General features: G+C 39.6%; 1 protein-coding gene across 2 annotated transcripts in view; it reads left to right on the forward strand.

Annotated features, from left to right (window-relative positions):
* The window catches only part of Golm2 (golgi membrane protein 2), a 69,273-nt gene that overhangs the window by 30,040 nt on the left and 20,920 nt on the right, over window positions 1-18,313 (forward strand). For both annotated transcript variants that reach the window (XM_039105461.2, NM_001271283.2), the window contains exons 3-8: window positions 688-790; window positions 2,502-2,592; window positions 6,019-6,160; window positions 6,784-6,864; window positions 12,056-12,154; window positions 13,357-13,527. In XM_039105461.2, the coding sequence (XP_038961389.1) occupies window positions 688-790; window positions 2,502-2,592; window positions 6,019-6,160; window positions 6,784-6,864; window positions 12,056-12,154; window positions 13,357-13,527 (687 nt within the window). The remainder of the gene's footprint in view (window positions 1-687; window positions 791-2,501; window positions 2,593-6,018; window positions 6,161-6,783; window positions 6,865-12,055; window positions 12,155-13,356; window positions 13,528-18,313) is intronic.

Raw genomic sequence — 18,313 nt, forward strand, 5'->3', positions numbered from 1 at the left:
TCCAATGATGAAGCAGTATGGATAATTTTAGAAATTGAGAGCGTTAAATAGTAGCTAAAACTGTTTGGAGAGATTTTGATAGATAAGCAATAAAAGCATGTTTCTACAGTTTATGTGAATATTGGGTCCTAGACTTGGCAGAACAAGTTTGATTTTTCAGAACTGGAGTCTTCTCAGTGATCCTTACATGACCCATAATCTGAACAATGAAAAAGGGACTTGTTGACCAGCCAGCCTAGCCTGCTCGGTGAGCCCAGATCTCAATGAAAGACCTTGTCACAAAACCTCGAGAGGAAAGGCTGGAGAGATGGCATGGCAGTTGAGAGTATTTAGTGCTCTTGTCAAGGACCCAGGTTTGGTTCTAGGACACACATGATGTGTTATAGCCGAGTCTAACTCCAGATGCAGGAGACCTAACACCTCTTCTGACCTCCAAGGCTTCCTATACATGTGCGGCACAGATAAATACTCAGGCACACAAAAATAACAATAACAACCAAGGTGGAGGCCTCCTAAGGAGCTATACCCAAGGTTGACCTCTGACCACACATGTTATCTGACTTCCTGAGAATCTGACTAGAAAAATTGAAAATGTACATAATTAGAAGACCGTTCTATAGATCTCAATAGAAAGGGTTGCAGTAAGTAAATTTGATTCTTCTTTCGCTCCTTACCTTGTCTGGCTAGAACAACTGGCTGAGCTTCGTCAGGAGTTTCTTCGACAAGAAGATCAGCTTCAAGACTACAGAAAGAATAACACATACCTTGTAAAGCGGTTAGAGTACGAGAGGTAAGGTGGGACATGCAGCAGCCTGTGAGTCTCCTCAGTGTTTGCCAGCTTTCGTACACAGTGCAGTTCTTCCCATCTCTCCTCTGCTCTTCCTCTTTTATTTTCTACATCTTATTTTATCTTTCAAAGGTTCTTGTACATTTACAATCTTTTATTTTAATATGTTTAACACTGTGAAAACATCTCTTACGTGATCTAGGTTGTCAAACAGAAGAATCTTATGACAGCAGGTTTGAATGGGATACAGTAAGGACTAAAACAGGACTTTCTTTCTGAGGACTTCCAGAAGACGAAAACATCTCTGTAGCCTGTTCTCAACATGTGCTCCTGCTCTTGATCTGTCCCTCTCACACTTCTACCTTGGGGGGAAATGGGGAACTTTTTAGGGCTATATAGGTTTGATCAGGTTTATGGTAAAGGGTTGAGTTTTTTATCTATGTGTAATTACTTACTGAATGAATATTTTTAACCTGCCAGTATTCAGTGTTTTTTCTAGCATATCAATTTGTCAAAACTATGTTCTACAAACTTGTGGAACCACTGTAGAAATTTTCCTTTTCTTAGTATTACTTGGACCAGCAAGATGGCTCAGTGAGTAAAAGGCACTTTCTGTGCAAGTCTTGATTGACTACCTGAGTGTGACGCCTGGATCCTGCCATGGAAAAGAGAAACCTAACTCCTGAAAGTTATCCTCTAACATCTACATGTATACCATGGTACACTGTGACACTCACATGTCTACAAGTAGACACATAAATGTACACATCATATATACAAATATGTCATAGTCATAATAATGATAAAGTAATTTTAGATGGTTTTATTTTTATGTAATTTTTTGAGATTTTCCCTCTTAATATTTCACTAGTATATATTCACAAACATAAATTTACTGAAAATGTTTTATCAGTTAGCTGCTTATATAATATGAATGAAAGATTGCTTTCTGTCTGAATAATTGTGTTAATTTATAATGGGGATGTTTCATAGCTCTGCCAACATTGTTTATAGTTTGAATTTAATTTGGTCTCGAGATGTAAGAATAAGAAAGTACAATGATATCAAGATAGGAAATTTAATTTGTGATTATAATATGAACATTAAGATTTGTCTATGCATTTAATTTGTGATGATAATGTGACATTTGCATGTGTGTATGTATTCATTAAGTACTTATTTATATTTTGAAGAATGTCTGTTTGTATTCTTTGACTGTTTGTCCAGAAGAAAGTCTCCATTTTTATCTGTTTTGACTTTTTTTCCTGACACTATATTATTTCTTCCTTTCCTTGTATTACACGGTGTAAAGTTATATTATGGTATTTAAAGTACTACTGAAGACATGAATAACTGTCATCTATACTGGTTCCTAATTCTAGCATTTCTCATCTATTGGATGAGAACCACGAGTTTTCTTTAAACAGCATTCTTCTCTGCTGTGATGGAAATTGGCCGTGACAGTTGTTTCTTTGTAGGTATAATTTGTAAACACTTGAGGAGGGCTTGCTTGCATCTGCCTGCTTTCTGTTTTTTTCACTTAATTTTGGCAGTATTTCCTTTCCCCTGGTAAATATTGGAGATTTATGATTTTGATTGCATTTTACAGTTTCTCTATTGAATGATGTTGTGTCTTTCTAAATGTATGTGTGGCTTCTGGACAGATTTGGAGCACTCAGTCCAATGTAGTCTAAAGAATGACTTTCTAATTTAGTTTTCAGTGTGGCCAGCAGATCAAGGAGTTAAGAGCACAACATGAAGAAAATATTAAAAAATTAGCAGATCAGTTTTTGCAGGAACAAAAGGTAAATTAAAAATAAGTATTTAAATAATGTATGCTTTATTATAATTCTTGCAATTTATAAGTAGATGTTTTTGTCATAACACATTACGAATTCTAGTCTGCTTGAGCTAAAAGACAATGTGTATTTGCTGAGTAAAATGAATATGTGTAAAAATATATCAACTTACTTGGTTTTTCTTATGGTTAGGAATTGAACCTAGGGCTTTGCACATGCTAGGCAAATAATTGTCATGGTTGTTATTGCTGTTAATGTTAGATTCTAAGGTGGATGGCTTTTTACTGAAAAGCCTTCCTTTCTCCCTCCTTCCTCCTTTTCTGAATCCCTTTCTCTTAGTGTATAGTTCAAATTGACCTTGAGTTCACAGTCCCCTTACCCAAGGCACTTCAGTGCTGGTGTTACAGGTGGATAACATCTACACCCAGCTTCATTTTTTTTTTATTCTTTTGAGAAAACAGAACAGAATTGTCAAGCTTTTTCTTATTAGTCTCTAATAGTCTGATGCCCTATCTTAAAACAGAAAAAACATGACAAAATACTATATAACTAATTTTGATTCATACTTTCTTGGATCAGATCTGTGGCTTCATGTATGCTAAATATATGTCCATGTATTCCCAACTCCGCTTGATACATTGTGAGTCAGCAAATGGTTTATTATTTTGAGTTGAGCTATCATAAAGGTCATTGTAGAAATAGAGGGAACTTTTTTAAAGATCACTAACCATTATGGACATGAGTTATTTTTTATACTCTTTAATCTCAGTTGGTTAAATGTGATTTGCATAAAATCTTGTAGTTTGCTCTCTTCTCTTCCCTGCTCTTCCTCTCTTCCCTGTCCTTTCTCTCTACCCCACCCCTTCCCTCCATGTGCTCATGGCCAGCCTTTCCTCTCCTCTACTCTTCTTCTCTCATTAAACCTCTCCACGTGGAAAAACAAAACAAAACAAAAAAATCTTGTAGTTAAAAGTAAAGAGTGACTCAGTAATAAAAAGTATTTCTTTCGTTCTTTGGTAACATCTAAGGACCAGAAGTCAAGGCTGTGGGGTTTTTGTTCTTAGATTTTCCTGGGCTTTGCAGCAGGACATTGAGGGTGTTGTGTCTCTCTGTTACCAGTCTACAGATTGAGACAGTTGCAGTTTATGGGTCTCTGCTTTGAAGAGTGTGAGAATGGGTTAGTGAAAGGCTGGAGAGGGGTCAGCCGTGAGGTACCAAGTGTAGTTAGAGGTAGTACTGAAACACCGGAAGTAGAGGTAGTACTGAGACACCGGAAGTTTAGAGTAGTTCAGTGGTGTGGGAAAGGAAGGAGGAAGGTTTGCTGTAGTGCCGTTAATTTACTGAAAACCTTTATTATTTTCGATGTTTTTGACAAAAATAGCTGACCAAAGCAACTCGTGGGTGAAACCTTAAAAGAATAGGATATTGTGGGGTTGGGGATTTAGCTCAGCGGTAGAGCGCTTGCCTAGCGAGCGCAAGGCCCTGGGTTCGGTCCCCAGCTCCGAAAAAAAAAAAAAAAAAAAAAAAAAAAGAAAAGAATAGGATATTGTGACATGGAGATATTATTAAAAATTCACAGTCTAGTATCCGTAAATAAAATTTTGTATTGTTTTTATGATACAAGGACAGAAAGACTATACAGACCAGAGGAGAATAAGGAGACTTGAAGACCAAAACTCCTTATAATATATACTGAATTAAATCTTGGAACGGAAAAAAAAGATATAGTAGGAAAAACTGGTTTTAAAAAAATCTGCATGAAGTCTGAAAGTTTAGTTAAGAATTATATTTTGTTCCTTTTTTTTTTTTTTTTTTTTTTTGGAGACAGGGTCTTGTGTAGCTCAGACTGGACTTAAATTTCCTATGTAGTCAAGGGTGGCCTTAAACTTTGGGGTTTTCTGCTTTTGTCACTTGTGTGCTATTATTAGATGGATGCCACCCTGCCTAGCTTGTGTACTTCTGGGGGAGCCAGCCCGGCCAGGCCTTTTTTTTTTTTTTTCCTTTCTTTTTTTTCGGAGCTGGGGACTGAACCCAGGGCCTTGCGCTTGCTAGGCAAGCACTCTACCACTGAGCTAAATCCCCAACCTCGGCCAGGCCTTTAAGATGATAGAAAAGCAGTCCTTCATCCAAGCCAGATTTCCAGTCCAGTAATACTGTGGTTGCCTTTGTTTTACAAATGTATCATGGCAACATTAATTTTTTTTTCTTTTTTCTTTTTTTCGGAGCTGGGGACTGAACCCAGGGCCTTGCCACTGAGCTAAATCCCCAACCCCGCAACATTAGTTTTAACATTAGGAGAAACTGGGCACACAGCAGTTAATTTTCTACAAATCTAAAATTATTTCATGCTGGGCAGTGGTAGTGCGAGCTTTTAATCCCAGCACTCAGGACGAAGAGGCAGAGACAGGCAGATCTCTGAGTCCAATGCCAGTCTGATTTACAGAGTGAGTTCCAGGATAGCCAAGGCTACCCAGAGAGACTGTGTCTTGAAAACCAAAATAAATAGATAGGCAGACAGACAGATAGGTTTTTTTTCTTCATAATAAAAACTTTACGGGGTTGGGGATTTAGCTCAGTGGTAGAGCGCTTGCCTAGCAGGTGCAAGGCCCTGGGTTTGGTCCCCAGCTCTGAAAAAAAGAAAAGAAAGAAAAAAAAAAAAAACAACTTTACTTAAAAACAATAAGGAAATTTAGTCCCTTCACTAAATTACAAAAACATCATTTTAAGAAGGTTGCTATATGTTTAAGACTCTACATGGTGTCTTGTTCCTATGTTCTCAGCACTTGGGAGGCAGAGTAAGGAAAATCACCATACATTTGAGGCTAGCCTGCTCTGTTTTATCTAGGAAGTTCTAGGCAGCCTAGAAACTATGACCTCCTTTCTTAAAAGAAGAAAGAGGTAGGTGGGGGATAGACTATTAGAAGTTATCTATTGGCACAAAAGTGGTAACATTAAAAGGAAAACATCTTTGTTAACTTTTTTAAATGTATTTTTGTATCCCTTAGATGGTTCAGTAGGTAAGGGTACTTGTCAATAAGCATGATGACCTGAGTTTGATCCCCACTCTGTACATGGTAGGAGAGAAACTTGTGGATAACTTCCACAAGTTGGGGACTGGAGAGATGGCTCAGGGGTTAAGAGCATTGACTGCTCTTCCAGAGGTCCTGAGTTCAATTCCCAGCAACCCCATGGTGACTCACAACCATCTCTAATGGGATCTGATGCCTTCTTCTGGTGTGTTTGAAGATAATGACATTGTGTGTATGTATGTATACATAAATCTTTTTTAAAAATTTCCACAAGTTATCCTCTCATCTCCATATGTCTGGCACTATATACACGCATGCACACACACACAAATTGTTTTATCAGTGGCTTAATGATTCAAAACTGAAAAATACTTATTGTTACCAAATCTTTATCCCACAATAGGAGAACCATAAGATTCAATCAAATGATGGAAAAGAATTGGGTAGAAATGATCATGTAGCACCTAAAAATATTCCAAATGTCCCTGAAAATGATGCAAATAAAAATGAGGACCCCTCAAGCAATCATCTTCCACATGGGAAAGGTAAGTTTGTGTTGATATGAGACTGACCAGTTCATTCTGTTTTGAAATGTATTCAGACATTAAAAACCTGTTTGCTATTAGTTCTGAGATGATTTAATATCTGTATTGTTTAAAAGTTTAGTCCTGTGATGAAAGAGAAAAAAGTATTTTAGTTAAAACTAAATCAGAGCCAGGGAGTGGGCTCAGACAGTCAAGGTACTAGCTGTGCACCTGTGACAGCCAGAGTTCCGTTCCTCACATCTGCATTAAAGAGTTGGTGTAGTGACACATGTCTACAATCCCAGAACTCCAATGAGGTAGGAGATGGGAACAGATTCTTCTGGAAGCAATCAGGCCAGCCAGCCTGGTCTGTGAGGCATAGCACACACAACAGAGACCCTGCCTCAGCAGTGGAAGGAAGGAGCTGACCCCCTTGACTGCCCTGTTTTGCACATATGCATGCACGTACACACTGAAGAAGGTATGCTTTTTAAAATATTAAAAGGAAGAAGAAATAAAGCTGTTTCAAACAAGGTGTTCACTTATAATCTGTGACATTAGAAACTGATTTTTACTTTTCTTCAAATCATTTTTGATTTATATACACATAAACATAATTGTACCTTATTTTGTTACTTGGGCAGAACAAGTCAAACGAGTTGGTGATGCAGGGATGCCTGGAGTAGAAGAGAATGATCTAGCAAAAGTAGATGATCTTCCTGCTGGTAAGTGGAACTGGAGAGTTGAGTTAAAGTTCATGGCATTGTTTTTATGTGACCACATTCTCTGCTGTTGTTTTGAGACGGACTGCAGCTACGCAGCCCAGGCTGGCCTTTTTCCTGTCTCAGCTTCCTGAGTGAGGGAAGTTGCAGGCATGCACCACCTCACTCTGATCCCTGTTAGTTTTTTTTTTTTGTAGAATCTAAAAGACTTACAGATTATGTGTGTTTGGTACTGCTCACTAATTACCAGAATTTACAACAAACCTTTTATTGCATTTAACTTGTTTTACATGGGGGGAGGCGGGAGATTAAAGCATGGCGTGACATATGTGTGAAGGTCAGAGGAGCTTGTGGGAGATGAATCAAGTTCAGGTGGTTAAGCTTGCTGGCAGTTGCCATAACCCATTGGACCATCTCTCTGGCCAATTGCCAGGATTTCTTTTTTTAAAGATTTCTTTTTATTTGTTTAATGTATATGAGTGTCCTATCTGCATGTACACCTGCATGCCTAGAGGGCATCAGACCTCATTATAGATGGTTTAAGCCACCATGTAGTTATTGGGATTTGAACTCAGGACTTCTGGAAAAGTAGTCGTAGTCAGTGCTCTTAACTGCTGAGCCATCTCTCCAGGCCCCCAGGATTTCTTTTTTTTAATGGAGTTTTTATAAAGTTTTTGCTAAGTATACAATCAGTTGAGAGAGAAAAAGTGGAGTATGAACATACCTTGCTCCTCCGTTTTTATATTACTTCTAACTTCCTCTGAGAATCTTATAAAGGTTTGTTTGTATAATTCAGCCTTGTTTTACCTGTTTATCTAAACTAGTGATTCTCAGTTGTCCTAGTGCTGGGACTCTAATACAGTTTTTTTTTTTAAGATTTATTTATTTTATAATAAGTGCACTGTAGCTGACTTCAGACACACAAGAAGAGGGCATCAGACAGATCTCATTACAGATGGCTGTGAGCCACCATGTGGTTGCTGGGATTTGAACTCAGAACCTCTGGAAGAGCAGTCGGTGCTCTTAACCACTGAGCCATCTCTCCAGCCCTCTAATACAGTTCTTCATGTTGTGGTGACCTTCCCAACTATAAAATTATTTTTGCTACTTTATAACATTAATTTTGCTATTGTTATGAATCATGATACAGATATCTGTGTTTTCTGATGGTCTTAGGTGACCCATTTGAAAGGGTCATTCAACCCTCAAAGGGGTCACAACCCACAGATTGAGAAACACTGATCTAATACTTTATTTTTAAAGTCACCTTGAATTATAATATAAATCATAACATGACTGATTATTATTTAGTAATGGAGATACTCTCTCTGTGTGTGTGTCTTCTGCACTTGATCTTAGTCAAAAGGCCAAGAAGCATTCTCCCTCTCTCTTATGAGTTATGCTAAGGACAGCACTGACCAGCAGATTTATAGACAGAACTAAGCTGCCTCTATTCATTAGCAAGGCACAGTTACGCTGTTGATTCTAATGAAGTACTGTTCATTGAAGGCTTTGTATGCAGACGTGTGTTGGGCATTGCTGATGGCAGTGGAAACAGGGTATAATGGTGACAAAGTCATGCAGAGAACAGCTGTGTGCTTGAGTGATGTTTTTCTCAGAGTAAATGCCAGACTTCTTGTATACTTAAGTTTAGACACTATGTAATAAATGACATAAAATCATTTAAGTACACTGTAAAAATGATCCAAGTAATATGTGCTAGTTAGGGGCTGGAGAGATGGCTCAGTGGTTAAGAGCACTGATTGCTCTCCCAGAGGCCATGAGTTCAATTCCCAGCAACCACATGGTGGCTCACAACCATCCGTAATGAGGTCTGATGCCCTCTTCTGGAGTATCTGAAGATAGCTACAGTGTACACATATACATAAAATAATAAATAAAATAAAATAAAATATGTGCTAGTTAGAATAGACTATGAAGTAATGTCTACTAGACATCTTCAAAGTACAGTATCCTAAAATGACAAAGGTTTCCCCTTAAAGCTTGATGTAGGGTGGGAGGCTCTCTTTGAACATCGGAACAGTGGCTTCTATCATGATTCCACATGTTCATATTAGCCTTCTATGTTGTTGAAGAAGGGAAAGAGATTATATGTGCTCGGAATGTATTTGATGGCTCAAATAAGATGTGAGGCCCGATTATTCAAACCAGGCAGGCCTTTAATCCCAGCAGTAAGGAGGCAGAGGCAGGCAGATCTCTGGAGTTTGAGGCCAGCTTATTCTACAAAGCACATTCCAGGACAGAGCTACAGAGAAACCCTGTCTCAAAAACAAACAAAGTGACTTACTCAGTTTCATCTATATCGTCAATGTCAGAATTAAAGGCCCTTGTCTCCTAACTACAAGGGAAAGCTGGTTCTGTATCCAGCAGAAATGTGAAATAGGATCATATACCATCAAATTACCACACCAATCTTTAGGAAATAAAATGTGTCTGTATTTATAGGTAGGAGCATCTAGATTTTTTCTTCCCCTCTTGTTTCCTTTTTCTGAGTTTTCCTGTGAGCCGTCTGCTTTCCAATCGTATTCTTCTCCTTCTGCGCAGGGTGTATTGGAATGAATGCTGATGCGCAAAAAGTAATTTTTTTCTGTTGACCTTCATTTCTTAAGAGAGAAGAAATTTCTAACTTAAGTACCTTCTTGTTGGTAAAGCTCATTGTACAAATAACATTTCCCATCTTAAAAGTAAAAGTTTGCAGGGGCTGTAGAAATGGTTCAGTAGTTAAGAGTATTTACTGTTTTTGCAAAGGACCCAGGTTCAGAGCCCAGCACCCATGTGGCAGCTCACAACCATCTACAACTCCAGGTCCAGGGAACTCACCCCCTTCTGAACTCCACAGGCTCCAGCGTGCACATGGGGTACATACATACACTCAGGCATGTGCACGTGCACACATACACACACACTAAATTAAAATAAATGTTTAAGAAATAGAAAGTAAAAACTCCAGAGCTAAACATGGCTGCTCATGCCTGTAATCGAAGCACGAGGACAGTAGTTAAAGCCATATGTTCGAGTATTCAGCCTGGGCTGAATACTGAATTTCAAGCTCACCTGAGCTACTAAATAAAACTCACATGTAGCTGGTCTTTGCTACTTTGTGGGTTCTTCTTTTTCCTAACCTTTATCTCCCCCACCCCAGTATCACTCCCTGTCACTAGATAGGAGAGGAAGGAGGGAGAGAAAGAGGGAGAAGAGGGAGGGAGAAAGAGAGAGGGAGACAGACAGAGTCCCTGAATCTAATTTCTTTCCTTTTAGTTCTTCTTTGAGCATGAGTACTAATAAACTGCAACCAACCCTCCTGAATGGCCACCAACGCCACTACCAGGGCGTTAGCAGTTATACACCCTCTGAAAAGTTCCCAGAGTTCCATACTTAACACAGTCGCAGAAACTGTCTGTAGCTGGCAAAACCACGCCTCTGCTAGAGCAGGAAGCAAATTCTCGTCCTCTGCTGCAGACAGTTTGAAATAGCCCCATGTCCCTACACCTGGGATTAAAACAAAGACATTCTTAAAATATTTCTGAGTTTTTTTAAAGAAACCAAAATTCCAGAATTGTCAATATAGTTGCTTTGTTATTTTATTTTTTTTATATAAACAGTTTATTTACTCTAAACAGCAACACAGACAAAACACCCTAAACACAAAGGAAGTGGTGCACAATGGAGATGCTGGCCACCTTTGGATCTGAGGCTCATAAGCAACAGCCCAGGTTTCTGAGAACCAGGAGGCTAGGGAAGGAAGGAGGGACAGTGTGGTTCTGTCATACAGCCAGCTGGAGGTCAGAGCTCTGAACACTGGGAAGCTGCCTGCATCCGAGCGCGACACGAAGAAACTAGCTCCTAGGGGCTTACCAAGTACAAACGTTTATCATTTTACAGCAGTTGAAATACTGACATCAATATTAAAATAAAAGCAAGTTTTACTCAATAATCAAAAATGCAAAAGACTGAATATGCCAGTGGCGGAAATGGAAAATGGCGCCCGCTCAACCCTTCCAGGCTACTAGTAACTGTATGGAGCGACTTAGATCTGCAAAAGGTTGTAAACAAGTTCTTGCCAAGCCAATCCCTTCCTGGTCAAGGAGCCCGGGGCCGCTGCTTATGAGGGGGCAAACTTCTTCGCTTGTGCTGGAACCCTTTTCTCATATTCCACTCTGTTTTGGCAGTAAATTGTATAGGCCTCCCTGTGCTTGAGCTGGGTCTTGAATATTTGGTTCATTTAGAAGTTGGCCGCCAGTCCTTGTCTTCCTCCAGGATGGACAGGCACACTGTGCCAGAAGGATACACGTTTGGATGAAACAGTGGTGGCTCAAATTTACATTTTGGTGGTGAGGACGAATAGTCATCTTTGAAAAGCATCCGTAGCTTGAACAAGCCTCCTTCCCACGGAGTCCCCTTCTTTCCAGGGATAGCGCACTCCCAGTTCATCAGGTTCATCGTGCCATTGTTGGGACAAACACAAAGCCAAAAGGGTGGTCCTTCCTCCAGGCTTTCCTCTCCTGCGCTGAGGGCAATCCTCGACTTTGACAAAGGGCAACCCCCAATTTTTGACAAAGTCCCTGGGCGACCTCAGCCCGGACCACCAAAAGGCGGCGCTCCTTTGTCTTGGGACTTCACTCCGCGCCCTCCGCGCCCTCCGCGCCCTCCGCGCCCGTAAAAGCACCTGCCACCAAACCTGATGTTCTGAGTTAAATCCCCATGTCCCACTTTGTGGTGTCCTGGCTTCCCTGCTCCCAAAACATTCATCTACACAAATAAGTAAATATAAATGTCATAAAAAATGTTGAGCAACTGAGAATACACTGTTCTTAATGTTTTACCTAATCTGTACCTAAGTACTAATTTTTGCTTGTAATTATTTATAGAAAAAGATCTCATGGTTGTAAGTCATTATATTTGAAGAGATTAACTTGTTTATTCATAAACTCTCTGCTTACCTGCCTCTTATGTGCCAGTAACTATTTGAATATGACAGCCAGCAAGACAGAATAGAGAGTATAGTGTGCATCTATGACTTAATAATCGTATGAGAATGTTTTAATATGCCAAGGATAAGAATTACAAAATTGGGATACACATAGCTAGGATTACTTCGTTGTAAGTTGATTCATGGTATTTTAGAAACCACAGTACTTTAATGGGAATAATATGGATCTGTTTTTTCTTACAGCTTTAAAGAAGCCCCCTGTGTTAGCTTCTCAACATGAAAGTCATCAAACCATATCCCATCTTCTAACTGGACAGCCTCTCTCAGCAAACATGGCTGCAGGTATAAATCTCACTTAGCATTCCGTTTGAGAACCACTCAGTTTTCAGTTGTTACTATAAAGGAAGTAGAACATGGTGAGATAGCATCTGTTCTGCAAATTAATATATTTTTAAATGACTGGTGCATAACATACATGCACATACAGAGAGATGTGGAGATTGCTGGCTGAGGAACTTTATGATTTCGAAACTATTAGCCTTAATGGGTCTAGCAGGCTCGGGACTCAGCGCAAGAATAGAGCAATTCCTGAGCTTGTATAAAGCCATAGTTTCTAGTCTCAGTTTTGGAAAGCGCCTACAGCCAAGATGAGATAAAAGACATACTGATAAAAAGCATTAGAAGACAACGGCAATGAATCATTGTATAGAGGAGGATGACAAAGATATTAAAAGTCTCAAACCCTGGCAGAACTTAGAGATCTCTAGCAGCTGTTTGGATTTGGGAGGAGAAGAACGAGTGTCATTTCTCCTGTGTAGAAACCTACAGACAAAAGAAGTTGGATAAGCTTGTAGTCAGTGGTCAAAATACTTAGCTACAGATGATGTGGTATTTGATAAAATAGAGTAAACTTTAATACTAAACCAACTCTATGACCTCCCAATGTCAGATGGCCATGATTTTTTGCTTTTCTAAATCAGGTCATATGAAATTGTTCTGTTAAAGAATTATATTCTTGGGTTGGAGATTTAGTTCAGTAGGGTGCTTGCTTAGCAAAATAGAGCCCTGGATTTGGAACTTGACTCCAAAGAACGGTGGGGAGTTACATTCTTAGCCAGGTGGTGGTGGTGGTGGTTACGATGATGGTGGCAGTGGCAGCACAGGCCTTTAATCTTAGTACTTGGGAAGCAGAGGCAGGTGGATTTCTTAAGTTCAAGGCCAGCATGACCTATAAACTGGGTTTCAGGATTACCAGGGCTACATATAGAAACCCTGTCTAATAATAATAGTAATAACAATAACTTGCTTTTTGTTTTGTTTTAAAGATATATTTATTATGTATACAGTGTTTTGCCTGCATGTATGCCTGCGTGTACACCTGCAAGCCGGAAGAGGGCATCAGATCTCACTATAGATGGTTGTGAGCTAACATGTGGTTGCTAGAAACTGATCTCAGAGTCTCTGGAAGAGCAGCCAGTGCTCTTAACCTCTGAGCCATCTCTCCAGCCCTAATTACATTCTTTTAATTTTCTTTTATATTGTAGGTTCACATCTAAACCAGAATGAAAATCCTAGTACTTCAAAACAGAACCCTTCAAATCCTCTTCAGCACATAATTCCAGGCCCAAACCTGGAGCGAGAACCCAGAATTCAAACAGACACGATAAAGCAGGCCACCAAGGACAGAGCCAATGATTTCCACAAGTTGAAGCAAAGTAAGAATCAGTTGGTGAATACTGTCAGTACTATGCCAGTAGGAGTTGTTTAAATATATTTCTATGTGAGACTGAGTTGTGATTTCATTGTTACGCTCTAACAGATGTGTAAAGAGAAAGTATAGTTCTGTTAAAATATAAAATAAAATTTGTTTTTAAGTGGATAGAAAATAGTCTAAAGAAATTCTGAAAAGCTTATCATGGTCATCATTGTTAATAAATTTCAGGTGAGTTGATTTCTTAAAAAATGCTTAATTCTTGGGCATTTAAGCTTTTTTGGAGAAATAGGAAAGATACCGTTTGCAAATCTAATGAGGGAAACTTTGATTTAGGAGGGCAGAAAGTAGTTTTGAAAAGTGGATCATTGGGGAGAGCAGGCACCTGGAGAGACTGCAGTAATGGGAGGGAGGATCAGTGGGCTTCCACCTCCGTCCCTTCCAGTTGTCTCTGCCTCGTGTGGGTGTCAACACACTCATAGCACTGTGGAATGAGGTTTGTCGCTTAGTTACTTCAGACACTGATTTTGGTAAGTTAAGGTCTCTAAATCTGTGTAACTCTAGTTAGTGGATTCTTGGGATCTGTAAGGAAAACCTGTGGTGGCAGAGAGAATTTGCTGTCAGTGCTGTCCCTTTTTAGGTCAATTCCCAGTCCATCTTCTGTTCTCGGCTCCTTCTCCCCTTCAGTCCTAAGTAGACAGAATGTTCAAAAGCGCCAGTGATGGCAGCAACTGTCCCAGAAACAGTATTATTTGCACACAGGTTGCTTATAGGTTGAGAATTGGACATGTTTCATTATTCATGCTGTTTTCTAAGTTACTTATATGTATGTATATATGAATATATTATAATTTGGACATTATTTGTCTTCCATGATATATTAAAGTGTATTTGTGCAGCTTGATTAAAATGCTACTTAAATAATGTTTTATTTGTAAGAATGTAGCTAACTTTTAAATATGTTGGGAAAAAAATTTTCCCTTAAGTCCCATTGCAGAATTGGCTTGTGTGCTAGTTACTTGTTTCATTGCTGAAACAAAACACCTGAAGAAAACATTTTAAGGAAGTGTTGATTTTGGATCACAGTACAGCCTATCTAGTAAGGGAAGGTATGTTAGCAGGAGTGTGAGGGGGGCAGCTGCCCGCAGCGCCTCCTCAGGGAAGACCTATGCGGAGTGCTCAGCTCACTTTCTCCTTTTATGCAGTCTGGGGTCTCAGCCCACCCACATTTAGAGTGGATCTTGCAACTTAAATTAGCCTAATCTGGATCATCTTTCACCAACAGACCAGAGGCTAGTTTCTTCAGTGAGTCTTACCAAGTTGCTAGTAACCACCACAGACTGAAAATCTTTTCTCTCAACTAGGACAGGGGACAACATTAAACAAGAGGTTTAAATGAATTGGTCCTGGTGGCTCACACCTATACTCCTTGGCACTTTGAAGACTGAGACAGGAGAATCACAAATTTGAAGCCAACCAGGGTTAGTGAGTTGGAGACCAGCCTGGACTGCATAGTGCAACATTGTCTCACAAAAAAGGGGGGAGGGGGTGCATGAAGCCCTGAACTTTATTCCTAGCCCCACATAAACTAGAAGTGATAGTGCACACCCGTCTTCTCAGCCTTTAGGAGGTAGAAGCAGGAGTATGAGTTCAAGGTCATTCTTGTACATGTTGAGTTTGGGATACATGCAATTCTTTAAAAAAGAAAGAAAGAAAGAGGGGGGGATAATACTAATATAGGGCTGGTTAGATGGCTCAGTGAGTGAAGGCGCTTGCTGATAGTGATGTTCTGAGTTTGATCCCCAGGACCAATACACACACAAACACACACACACACACACACACACACACACACACACACACACACACACAAAACTGGCTTTTGCAAACTTTCCTTTGACCTCCACATGTATATGCAGCATCACACATGCACCCAGGCACATGTATGCACACAAACAATGTTAGATGTTCAAAAAGAAGTTTATAATAATAATAAGGCTCTTAACTTATCACCTAGATTCTCTTATAGCATTGATTCTACAGAAATTTTTGCTAGTATCGATTTACATTTTAGTATACATAGATTGATTTGTAGGTAAAGAATGTCTGTAAATTACACTGGAAAATTACTTTCTATAAGTTAATTTGGAAGAACCTCTATTGAGCCTTAAATTATTTTCCATGTATCATTAATGAAGAACTGAAATCAGTGCGTGTACTTTCTTTTAAAGAAAAAATGTATGTGTTTTGCCTACATGTGTGTATATGTACCATGTATATTCAGTAACCTTGGAGGCTAGGAGACAGTGTTGGGCCTCCTAGAACTGGAGTTAGAGGCAGTTGTGAGCCATTGTTTGGGTACTGGGAGCTGAATCTTGTTCTCTGCAACAGTAGCAAGTGCTCTATACCACTGAAAGTCTCTCCAACCCCCAAAGTACTGTTTTTAAATTCATTTCCACTGACATTGTTAATGCCCTTTGTAGGGTGATGGGAGCAGGGTCTTGCTATATAGCCCTGGATGACCTAGGACTTGTAGTCATCCCCCATCTCAGCTTCCCAAGTGTTGGTGTTGCAGGCATGTGCTACTACTGCACCAGCTCTCTTACACACCTTTTAATTTTATTTTATGTGTATGGGTGTCTTGTCTTCATGTGTGTCTTTGTACTACCTATGTGCCTGGTGCTTGTGGAGGCCAGAAGAGGGTGTCAGATTTATGGGACAGGAGTTACAGGCAGTTGTGAACCACCATGTTGGTACTAGGAATCGAACCCAGGTCCTCTGGAAAAGAGGCGATCTTAATGCTGAGCCATCTCTCCAATAATTTTGTATTTGTCATTAAAATACACATGCACATGCACACAAAGTACATACATTCTTTGTATGTGTACATCTATGTGTGTGAAGGTGGGCCCCAGTGCCCCAGTGCCACAGTACCACAGCGAGTTGCCAAGGACAACGTCAGGTGTCCTCACTTTCACCCTGGCTCTTCCCTGACCTCGAGAGGACAGGTGCTCATTGCTGTTCCACAGTACTCACCAGGCTCGCTGGCTCCAGCTCTTTGGACCTTTCCCATCTCTGCCTCCCATCTGCACATAGGAGTGCCCATAGTCTAGGATCATGTGTCTGGTTTTGAGCTTGGGCCTTCATATTTGAGCCAAATTTACTATTCCATTGTGCTTTTTACTCTTACGTTTAGTTTATTTCATTTTTTCATTTTACTTGTCATGATTTTTTTTCCAGATTCTTTATTCCTCCTACTTTAAATTCAAGTGTAGTTCAAAGAAAGAAGTTACTGAGTCAAACGTTTGACAGCTTTGCAACTCATACGTCTTTATAGCAGCTTTCAGTGTCATTGCAGATGGTTAATGTTGCCCTGGGATCTGTCCACATTAATCTTTATCTCTTATATTTAGAATATAAGAATTCCTTCAGGGTGTATTAGTGGAGTTTGGTGGTGAAGTTCAGTGATAACACAGTCCTATCGTGTACAGGACCCTGGCTTCAGTCTCTAGCCCTGTTGATAGCCTGTTTTTTTGTTTTGTTTTGTTTTGTTTTGTTTTGTTTTTGTTTTTGTTTTCTTTTCTTTTTCTTTTTCTTTTCTTTTTTTTAGGAGCTGGGGACCGAACCCAGGGCCTTGCGCTTGCTAGGCAAGCGCTCTACCACTGAACTAAATCCCCAATCCCGCCTGTTTTTTTTTTTTTAAATAGTATTTTACTGTTTTTGAGGCAAGATCTCACTGTATTGCCCATGCTGAGCTGAAGAAGAGTTCAGTTCACTGGGTTCAAGAGATGTCCTCTTTAGCCTGCTGAGCAGCCTGGCTGCCTACGCTGTTTTATATGAGGAATTTTATTTTAAAGATTTCCTAGTATGTAATCTGTATATTGATTTTTTAAAAAAATTTACCCTGAAATGTTTATAGATTGTTTCTATATCAGATCTTTTAGAAAAATTGAGATATTAGCCTTTAATAAATGACTTTCAAAATGTTTATCCTACTTTAGTGCCTTTCCTGATAGAGGACTTTGTTTATGTATTTCCTTTAAATTTTTTAATTTATATGTATTTTGGGATAACCCAAATATGTATGTATCTGGGAACCATGTGCAGGTTCCCAGAAAGACAAGAGGAAGACTCTGGGTTCCCTGGAACTAGAGTTATAGACAGTTGTAAGCCACCACGAGGGTGCTGGCCATTGAATACTCGTTCTCTGTAAGGGCAGCTGGAAGAACCCTGAACCCATTAAATTGTCATTTCTCTGTTCTCTCCTTAGAGCCCTGGTAATGACCATTCTGCTCTTACAGATATTTCAATAAGTAGAATCATAAACTATCTGGCCTTAAACCAAATGTGGTGGTACACTCCTCTGAACTCAGCATCTGAGGGGTAAAGACCGGGGGATTCAGGGTTCAAGCTGCCCTGTAGTGCCAAGCTTCTTAGCATGCTTCAGCTCTTAGAGTGGTGTAGAACGTATTACTGTTTTATTCCTTTATAAGCTAGATAATAATCAGTTCATGGATGCATTTGTTTATCTGCCATGAAGATTCATGCACAGATTTCCTGTTGATGCCTGTCTGAAGCCTTTTGGATGTGTACCTGGATGTGGAATTGCTGAGTCACATAATTCTGTGTTTAGCTTTTTAAGGAACTGCCAGGCCATTTTCCATAACAGCTGCACAATTTTATTAATACATTCCTTCTGAGATATGGAAGAGTTCCAAGGCAGGGATGACTCAGTTGGTAGAATGCTTGCCTAGCATACAGGAATCCCGACTGCCAGCACCACATAAAAA

Source organism: Rattus norvegicus, chromosome 3 (genome assembly GCF_036323735.1).
Source record: "Rattus norvegicus strain BN/NHsdMcwi chromosome 3, GRCr8, whole genome shotgun sequence".
Taxonomy (NCBI): Eukaryota; Metazoa; Chordata; class Mammalia; order Rodentia; family Muridae; genus Rattus; species Rattus norvegicus.